Raw genomic sequence first — 11,621 nt, forward strand, 5'->3', positions numbered from 1 at the left:
TTTCTGATATTAGGATACGGATATTAATCGGCAGCGAATTAGAGTTGGTTTCATGTACATTTTTAGCTGTGTTGGCCGCCCCAAGCTGCTGATTGAATAACATTCGTTAGGTTATTTACAGCTGCATCTATGTCATCATTGGATTTCAATCTGACATTTAGTTGTAGGTTCTGATTTAGCAGGTCGTGGAATTTGTAACGATCAGTAGAACGATAATGTTAAGATAAAAATGGTTGTTTTATGTATTTTATTTTTTTTTAAACCCAAAAATTGATTAATTTATATTATTTTACAGTACTTATTGTTCATGCAATCTTGCGATCATTTTATAAGTTGAATTATTAATAATTACCATTGAGAATTTATAGTTAAAATACTAAGCTATGTGCGTTTTAAAGTCACTGAAAAATCCGATTAAAGTATCAGTATTAGTAGGTATTATATTATTATATAATACAGTTAGCAGGGTGTGTACGAAGGTGCACATGAAGGTACCTATTTACTCTCAAATTTTCTCCCATCTGACTCTCGAATTTTATCTCGTGAATTTTTTTTAAAAGTTACTAGAATTACCTGGTGGTTTCAAAAATTAACATACACTTGAATTGTCTCCTATTTTACCCTCTTACACTGTAATCACATCAGATAAATATAATTAATCGATTTCTAGTTTGAATCTCAAACATTGGTTTTTATTTTTTTAATTTTGAACGGTTATTACAATAGAAAATTATTTTTTTTTTGTAAATTTTGATGTATCTAATTCAAAATTCAAACGAGTAATTGACGAGTTCCTCAGTTATTAAAATGTTGATACCGTGGTCCATTATGGTCCTAATGGTCCTTAAAATGGTTTTAGACATATTATATAAAACTGATGTAGGTACCTACCTAATACTGGATCTTATAGTACTCTAGTATTTATTATACTTGAACCATTTTTACAAATTTTAAATGATGATAGAATAATATTACCTAATTAATAACGTTTTTAAATTACCATAACCCCATATTTACTATACCTACACAATACACATCATTATTGTTGACCTATAATTATCCTTAGTATAAACATTTTTGTACACAAAATACAAAGTTATATAACTCAAATCCTACTCAGTCGAATTTTGGTTTTGATACGTGAACGTTTTCAGAAATATTATCCTCCAAATAATTTACACATAAAAAACATAAGTTTATATCTACTATACTCTTAAAGTAGTACAAAAAAATTACAAAAAATTGAAATTTGGTCTTTAACTTATTAAATTATTTGAATATTTAAAAAATCAGATTTTGAATAACTTTATTATTGAAGAAAAAAAATGGACGAGGCACGTTTGGTGAATTACTCTGTATACAAATATGTATATAAAAAAAATAATGATTTAATTTATTGTGAAAAATCACCCTTTTTATTATTCAACAAAACAAAACATATACCTAATACGATTAAGCATCATTATGCATTTGTATAATATGCATCATGAATAATTTAATAACTACTAAGACACTAAAACACAGACATGAAACTAATGATATTTCTGAATTGTATAATCTACAAAACTCTACAGTAGTTTAAAGTATAATAATTGATAGCACTGCGGAATCTAAAACCTTATCATCGAGAAATTGACGGATACAATATTTTTCTTTAATAATATTTAGTTATAACAGTTCATACTTGTGGCTTAAATTGAGGGCTACTCTGTAATGTTTTTGAATTAATATAATTTTTAAAAAATGTTACACTGGCTCAAATATATAAATAGTCAATAGATATATATTGGAAACAATCTCATACAAAATATTTATCACGAGTTTGTCAAAAAAAAAAAAAAACAACAACAACAACAATGAAGCAAATCCGACAACGATTTAAACTAAGTACTAAGGTATTAATTTTGTCACTTACTTCTTTAGATTTAATCGGCTGTTGGAATTTCTCCAGCTTTGCGACCAACCTATTACATGATGCTGCAGCTGTTGTAGTTGAACGAAATTTTTTGTATTTTACCGTCACTCTTGGCTGCTCGTTAACTCGTTTGTTGGTTGTCAATTTTTTCTTGTTCGTCCTTCCTACGGTTTTCTTCTTGGTGGCCATGACGTAAATTTCCACCCCTTGTTTCTATACTTAGAACACCATTAATTTACTAATAACGTATAGATAATAAAATACTATAAATTACCTAACAATAGTCTTGCAAACAACGTGCCTAGTTACTATGGTTGAAAAAATATCGTGAAAAAAAATATTCGTCTGTATAATATAGTTCTTGCATGATCCCCATCAAACATAAGACTATAATGACGACGCGTTTCCATGGTGAACTAACTTATGGAACCCTTTCACACGAATGCAGTGTGCGATACAGTGTTGTGAGTATATTTCGATTTATTCAACACTTGGCACGATTAACAAAGGTACCGATGTACAAATATAATATAATCTACTTCGATTGTTTTATATAATTTAGAAATTAGTTGGTAAATTCGTTGGAAAGGCATAAGTCTTACATTTTCAATCACCGTCATATTTCATTATTGTCTATTCAGTTATATGAACTAATATTATATAAATGTCATTGAAACACTATGACTATGTTAATATACTATTATGATAACATAGTATTAAATTCGCATATCTACAAAATGTATACAATTTCGATTTCATTACAAAAAAAAAACCACTACTATAGTAACTGCAAGTGGTTATTGCGGATAAAGATAAAAATATGTAAGAAACATCGATTTGATGTAAAACAAAAATATGAATGTACCATGACATATATTCTGCTCATATATTGAATGTACTATAAACAACCTAATTTTAAAATTCTGTACTCTTATACTAAAATAATATATTTTTATATTTATTTCTGACAGATTATTGACAGCAATTTGAGCATTATCAATTGGAGATCAAGAAATGTTATTCAATTTAATAAGTTGGCTGTATTATACTTGTCTGTTCATTTGAGCCCACGCAATCTCATATAGGTAATAAAATAACAATAAATACTTATTGATAATATTATGTACAGCGTATATACCTCGATATTAAACTAAAATAGTAAAATTAGCCACCTATGCAAATCAATTGTTTTGCTTTTTCTTTGTTTTTCTTTGCTTATTTATTCACGGAATAATAACTCCATTTACGGCAGTACTATTTAAATTAATATCAACGTAATACAATTACGCTGGATATTTTCTTCAATTTTTTTATGAGATCGTTTTAAAAAATGTTAAAATTTCATTATAACAATGGAGATCTGACTCTTTGGAATCTACACGTATTAGACAGCAACAAAAAAAGGAATTGGTTCTATTTTGAATTCAATATATAAAACGGTTGTCCTAAATATTGTATAATGTTTTGTATGTTTCGTATTTAATTCTATAATAAAAGAAGAAATATTAGTCCAAGGACACGGTGAATGCGTGTTTATGATGTGCAGTACCAGTATCGAACTTGTATTCTATCTCATACGAATAATTTTATGTTTGATTGCGAACGTAAATAATTTCAAAAGTATGTACATAGTCAGTCATGCGAAATATATGATATTGATGCGGTATACATTTATTTAAGTCCTCAAATGAAATATATCGCAGAGAAAACCTTTCACAAATGTACGTACCTGTAATATTCTACGCTTGCATATTATAAACTTTTCTTATGGACACCCTATGTTGACAAATTTCTAACATTTAAAAGTCCCGTCGAGCCCTGCATACACTGGCTAAAAAAAAGCATGTAAGACCACTACCTATAAATCCCGAATCGACTTATGAATGGGGTAATGGTAACTTGCGAATAATTCGAGAAAAAGGAAAATAAACCAGTTTAACAGTACCCAAGTATAATATTATAGTATACAATAATTGGAAATGAGTCATGGTGTCAGGATGGCAAAGTGCTCTGACGTTAATAAAACCGGTGTATACTACAGTATATTTTCTCAAGCCAAGGATAAAATGGCGTACGATGTGTACCTAATTTAACAATAAATTTCTTTGCATTCGACGGAGCCGAAAAAAATCGTTTATACAAGAAAACCGGATTTTAATGAAACTTATAATAACGTTAATACAGTACAACATTTTTCAGATCTCGTGAAAACGAAGACGACTTAGCAGTTGTCCTTACATAATATTAATGCATCGCGTAAAATCTTGAAACAACGAGACCACGATATTACGACACTACGAAATAGTGATTGAATATAATAATATTATACTTTTTTTCGATGAAAAATAAATATTTTCGATGTAGGTATCTATTTAAAGTTTTATGACGTCATGACCTTAACTTTAGTTTAATGTGTGCCTATTAAATTTTATGCGTTCTGCAGTTATTGATGCTGCAATAGTGCAATTATTCGTTAATAAGTTAATATTTTATGTATAATCATTAATCAGTGGTTTGGTCAAATTGCCAATTAATATCAAGTATTAGTAGGTACCTACTTACTTTGATAATATGATTTAAATAAAACTAAACATGATAACATATTTTATAGTGTAATGGTATAATGGTTCAAAAAAATTAAAATTAAAATTAATACTCAAATATTAAAATTTGGATTATCTTAGTTGGTACCTACACTAAATTAATTATGTACTATAGGCACGCAATCCATAAATCGAATCTCACGCAAAACATTAATAAACGTAATAATATTATACATCGACAGATTTAACATATTTTGCTATTGGTACCTACATATTATTTTAATTCGTGTTTTCAAATTAATACCACAGATATTATTCAATCATTACCTATTGTCCAATTTATAGTGGTATATGTAAATTGAGTTGCATATATTATTGCGCCTTATCAATAGACATCTCACATAATGTAGTATGTAGATTAAAAATAAATTACAGCTTGGACAATACTGAAGTGTGTATATTATGTATTTATTGTAAACCATTTCTCTGAGATAAGCCTAAAATAAAATTACGATAAGGTCGAGAAAAATAATGAATAGCCAAAAATCGTTACCTCCGTATGGATTATTATTTACTGCAGATTACATATTATTATTTCGATAATATATCGTAATACAACTCGACCACACTAATAAGTGCGTTTACAACTGCATTAATAAACGATCAAAATAATTTTCGATACTATACAGTTGCACAATAATTATTGTATGTAGCGTAACGTACACTCAATATTCATGTCGACACGAATTAAAGTAACTCAAATTCACGCATTCAGCTATAGGCAGATATAATCGGGTTCGTAAATGCACCGACCAAAAATATTTTTAAGCAGAAATAGTAATGTCTAGACTCTAGAGTAAAGTTAACCCCCGAAGATAATAATAAATTAATCTGTGCACCAGTATGCGCCACTGTAGGCACAACGCCTTTTACCATTGCACAAACTTTTACTAGTCACGAGGTTGTGCCTCGATCAATGACAATACCGTGATTTTTGTACATTAGTTTTTCGTTGGTGCGATAATATTCTTCGGTAAGTTATTATTTCACAATATTTTGTCTGTCATTTAATTGTATAGTGTTGTGTGGCTACATACCCCCACCGCTATTATTATATTATACTTCATAAGTAGGTACCTATTACTATATTATATGGGTACCTAAAAGCGAACGATGTGCTCTGTGCACCGTTTCTACGCGCTAGTATTGCGGCATGCTCAGCTTTTTTAACGGGGGGTGGAGGAGATATGAATTTTTGACTGTTCTCAGACCACGTCGTATAGCGGTAAATATAATATTATGTACTTCCATTGCTTTATCATATATTTTATATGACAAAATAATCCAAAACGGGAGTTGATATGACACCCTTATACCCCGTGAGCACGCCCCTGCACACTAGTAATATAATATAGTTGAGTAGCAATAAATTATAATAAGTAGTGGAGTATTTAATTCTATTAATGTTATACATCTTTATAATTTTGTTTTAATTTTGTTTGCTGTAATGGCGATTTGTTGTCGAACCACACGAATAAAAAAAAACTAATGTTGAGTAAAAATCTCTCCGAATTGTAATGACTGTTATAATTTCTATAGACTGAAACAAAACAGTAATAATTATATTGCTAGTCCAATATGTAAGTCCACACGAAATGTCAAGAATTAAAGTAACTTGGTTCACACATTCAGCTAGATGAGTAAGTATAAACCAGTTGGTGAAAGTGTCGACCAAAGATATTTTTAAGCAAGAATAATAATATCTGGAGTAAATTCAACCCCGACGATAATAATAAATTCGTCTGTATGTGCAAACTAGTCGTGTGCGCCACTGAGCTGGCCTTTTGCCTTAACAAGTCACGAGGTTGTGCCTATAATATATTAATGATAATACCGTGATTTTTGTGCATTTGTTTTCTGTCAATATTATCCTCCGGTAAGTTATCATTACACAATATTTTGTCTGTCATTTAATTGTATAGTGTTGTGTGGCCCCCCTTCATTATGATAATATACTTAAAATATTTACTTACATACCTATAAGAGCAAATGATGTATACTCTGTGTCACCGTTGTGCTGAACGCACGAGTCGCTTCTATTATACCGCTGAGTAAAAAAGCTCTCCACACAATAATAATTGCTATCGACTGAAACAAAATAGTAATGATTATTACAGTTTAAAGTTAATATTACGCCATTAAAAAATATGTATTATACCCATTTATGCCCACGATATGATGTCTATACCATTATAGGTATAATATATTATTTCTCAAATCGATTACAATATAAGTTATAACTTATACCCATCAGCTGCAACAAATACATTACCGGTGGCTTTTAATAACATATTAAGTATTTATTATTTATCGCATACACATTGTGTTGTAAAAAAAAAAAATAATTAAAAAACCGACACCCACCCGATTTATGACGGTGTTATTATATCGTTACTGTTCAATTTGTACTCAGTTTAATACCCATATGAAATATTTGGACATTTGGTTTTTAATCTTCATCATAATATATTTTATGTATCGCATGTCGTTTTTATATGAATACATTACTAATACACCAATAACACGTAGGTACTCTGTACAACTTCATAATAATATGTAGGTATTATAGTATGTATAATGTAATGGTAAATATTAAATCATGGCTTGTGGCCAATTTACTGAATCCTTATAATTTGTTTCATACAAAACAACTACTAATATACCTTTTAGAAGTAATACTGTTATAACTTTTTTGTGGATAATATGTCTTATTGAGAGTTAAAAATTAAAAAAAAACCAAAATAAATTACATAACTGAACATTATGAAAACAATAATGAATAATAATTTGTATATAAAAGAAAAATTATATAAGTAGATATATCTAGTTTTATTTTGCACAATATTGGACTGTAGTCAATTTTTTACCTCACGCTAAAATTTTAGATGAATTTAATTTATACATTACAATAATTATTTATCATTCTTTTTCTCAGTGTACAAATTATAACGAACCTATAGATTAAGTGATACTGCAAATCAGAAGCCAGATACTTTATTCTACAAGCGCCGAGCCCTTAAATGAATACTTGTGTCATCCAAAACCATACATTTTACATAGTTCAATAACTCACACTTTTCTTTTGATTGGTAAAAATATTTAAGTCAATTGGATTCTTACATCACTTAGATTAAAGGAGAGTACTGAGGCTCTGCTCTTCAGTAAATGGTAGTTGGTATTTACTGCATACTTACCATTAAAGCGGAGTTCGCACTACGCCGTGTCGTGTCATAAAAATAATTGTCTCCGATTGGCTGAAACACATAGTTCCATTAAACTGATTAAAGTATATCACTATTTTATTACACGATACCACATCAACTAAACTCTACCGCATAATTTAATATATCTGGCTCACGATTTAAGATATATAGGTACCTATCTTAAATCGTGATCCAACTTTTGACCGTAAAACACTTAAGTTTGATACACTTAAGTGCAGAAAAGTTATGGCTAAAAAAATGATAAAATGTTATCATTGGGTGCAATATCAATATAATTGATAAGGATTTTGGTATCATTGGTATATTGTATTTTGGTATAAACATAGAAAACGCACGGAACAAAGTCACTGGATAATTTAAAAACATGACACGTTATGATGTGAACTCCCCTTGGTCTAAAAAAAAAATCAAATTAAATACCGTATTGAGTATACCTACCATGATATGAAAACTGTAAATGTATCTATTTAGATAAGTATTTTATTATGTGTATTCCTATAATATAAAATAAACATGAGGTTATACTAAATGTTTAAGTAGCAGATATAGGATATACAGCACACTCGACAAATATGAATCATGGGTATTAATCTGAAACTACAATAGTGGTTTCCGGCGTAGTGATTTCAGATTTGACCTTAACGTCGAAAATAAGTAAACATATTGCTGGTACCCACCCACCTAATATTACAGTAAATATTTGAGTTCTGGAAAAATATGTAATTTGATTTAATTGTCCATAATAAATTATTATACGCAAGAGAATAATAATTGTAACATCGAAACCGGTCTCTTCTACCATAAACATAGACATTATTACACCTTAAATTAAATAAAACAATTTTTATTGAAATATTTATTTCAAATATTATATAGGTAATAATATAAGCTATTAAAATTCGAGATAATTAATTGATTACTAATCAAACGCCAGTTAGTTAAAATTAAAATTATAAAAAAACTACTTTATGCTGTAAATAAATAAAATTCTAATACTTGTCGGGTTAAATAAATATCCATTTGTTGCCATTTTATAAGCTTAAGATTTTTATGAGTATAAAAACATCCTAAGCGACCATCTAAATAAAATACAATTAGAAAATAACCAATGGATATAGATAGGTACGTTAATTAATACGTTGCATTACATACTGCAACAATGACAACCAATGGGAATCAATTTCCTTTCTATGAGGCAGATTCTTATGTCTCTTATGAGTAACAGTGGTTTTAGTTGGAACATAATAACCTTGAACTTGCATTGGGATTTTTAAAACATGAATTATATATTTTATTTTGTGTGTAAGTCTTACAAAATCGCGTATAACATTAAAATGTATCTAAACTATTCTAAAGAAAATAATGCAAATATAATTTGTAATATCGAGCAAGAAAATATATTAAGTTACGAATTAATTAAAAAACGTGTTGTTTTTCTTTAAAAAAAAAAATACTTGTTACAATAAATGTTACTTGTTATTTTAAACATCGACTTCAATTGATAGGTATTTTACGTTATTTTTTTAAAAACAAAATTGCAACATATTTGGACTGCAGATGAAACATTTTGATATTTTAACTTATTTTGTAAACCAGCTGTTATACCCAAGTATCATAAATTATATACCATAGTATTCATGATAATAATAATTTTTTTTTTTAAACTGATAAATATTTATGTTATTTGAACACAACCCAAAATACCAAAATCCAATTTTTAATTATTTTTGTAACTCTTACAAGGCATGATAGGTATTAATTCATCAAAATATATGACACGATGTGTTATATTATAGTGTTGATGTGTAAAGTATATTTTGTTCATCAATAGAATTTATAGTTAGGTATGGATACCATGTACCAATATAACAATTATTATCTGCAGAAAATTAAATTACCTATTGATTATTATTTATAATAGTAATCATTAGTGAATTATATGCTAATGATGTATTTTTAGTAAGTTACTGTTGAGCTTATTAATAAATCATAGCATATTCATATTTTTAAAACATATTACAATTTTAATAATTTATTGATTTTGTTAAATACTATAATAGTTGCAGGTTCTTATTAACGTTTCTTATTAACACCGGATAAAAACTAATATTTAGGTGTTGTGAAATTTATTTTTCTTAATTTGGGCGTTTAAGTTTATAACTAAAAAAATAATAAAATGTTGGTGAATATTATTACAGAGAATGACGATAACATCTTCGGGTAAAACTGGTTTTTAAACATATACATTCAGAATACAAATCTATATGAGTTATAGTATGTAACAGCGTGTTCAACATAATGTTTAATATAATATGAATATGATCATCAATATTATTTTGTTTTTGTTGTAAGTCTACGAAATTAAAATAATAATATAATATATTATATTAAATAACAATGTTAGGTATCCCATAAAAAGTACAAACTTGCACAAATTGCCCGTGAAAAATGTTTATTAATTATCATCATTGATAGAACAGGCCACCCAAAGATGTTGGCCATATCCGTCATTAGACAACTGTTTTAGTGTAAATTGGAAACAACTTCAAATTTTATTGATAAACCTTTACATTGTGGTATAATAAATTAAAATCCTAATTGATTTAAATCACTTTTGACATTTTCATAAAAAAAAAATATATATTATAATAATATATTGTATTGTATCATAAAAAATAGTTATAGATAAGTCGTCAAGGATTTCAGACAATATATATGTATTTAAATTAAAAGGTTGACGACTATTTTTAAATTATTACTAAAACTTTTAGACATCCCTGTAAATAGTAAATACTATAGTATATATATATTACAATTAGTTTTACAAGTCCTTCGAATAAATTACAATATATATTATTGTTCTAAACTTTTTTTAAAAATTTATATGACATACTAGAATAAATTATTTTTATTTAATGTGTTATTTTTATTAAATTATTAATCGTTATTAAAAACAATATAAATACATTTTTCCAGATATTTTGATCAAAAATCACCAGATTTCAAAAAATACAGTGTAGGAACACGGGTAACGAGTATAAAAGTATTCCAATTATTCGTCATTGTAATATTATATTGTGAATACCAAGCTATTGTTTTTGTTAAATAAAATTGAATACTATACTAATAGCTTAGGCAGGATTATCTTACTATTTTGTTTAAATCTATAACTTCCTTCTGTAACACTATTAGTTTTATAAATATTTTCAGTTTTGTCCATGAAATTAAATTATCATTAACTTCATATTAGAGAGTTAGTACATTTTCTATGACTCAACATGTTTCCACCTTTAGGGTATATGATTTTAATATTTTTATTCGATATACTTCAAGAATTTGAATAGTCTAAAATCTAAATGATACAAATTGAAGACTCATTGTTTTTTTATAACCACGCACAAATAACAATTTCGATGTCAACTAAATATTTTAATATTTTTAAATTTTAAATTTGTTTTTCGTGATTTATTATAATATTATGTCAAAACATAACAAATTTGATCCGTTGAGAATGTGAAGGTTTTGTTTAGATGGCAATTATACCTACAAGGAAAAATAATGGAAAAAATGGAAAAAAAATGAATTCAATATTTACACACTTTAGATGAATATTTGAACAATAATTTCATCAGCAAATATACACTTCTACGTTTCGATAATAGTTATGTATTGTACTTTTCGAAAAGTTAAAACGTAATAATGTGTTTAGTTTTTAACACTAGCGTCATTAAGAGGTTATCAGGTCCATTCGAGGGGTTCTATTGCTACCCTATACATTTGTATGGGGTAGTAAATGTATCGTTTTGCTATGACAAAATTATAATCAATATTAATTATTATTCAAGAAAATGATTCGTTTTTTCAGTTATGAGCTGTAAC

At 27.6% G+C, this 11,621-nt stretch overlaps 1 protein-coding gene across 2 annotated transcripts in view; it reads right to left on the reverse strand.

Moving 5' to 3' along the window:
- Window positions 1-2,143, reverse strand: part of LOC100169101 (cytosolic carboxypeptidase 1) — a 62,825-nt gene extending 60,682 nt beyond the window's left edge. The window contains exon 1 of one of the 2 annotated variants that reach the window (XM_008188674.3): window positions 1,916-2,143. In XM_008188674.3, the coding sequence (XP_008186896.1) occupies window positions 1,916-2,104 (189 nt within the window). In that variant the 5' untranslated portion in view covers window positions 2,105-2,143. The remainder of the gene's footprint in view (window positions 1-1,915) is intronic. The other variant, XM_016807565.2, reaches the window with a different exon arrangement.
- Between the last annotated feature and the right edge of the window lie 9,478 nt (window positions 2,144-11,621).

This window comes from Acyrthosiphon pisum, chromosome A1, assembly GCF_005508785.2.
Source record: "Acyrthosiphon pisum isolate AL4f chromosome A1, pea_aphid_22Mar2018_4r6ur, whole genome shotgun sequence".
NCBI lineage: Eukaryota > Metazoa > Arthropoda > Insecta > Hemiptera > Aphididae > Acyrthosiphon > Acyrthosiphon pisum.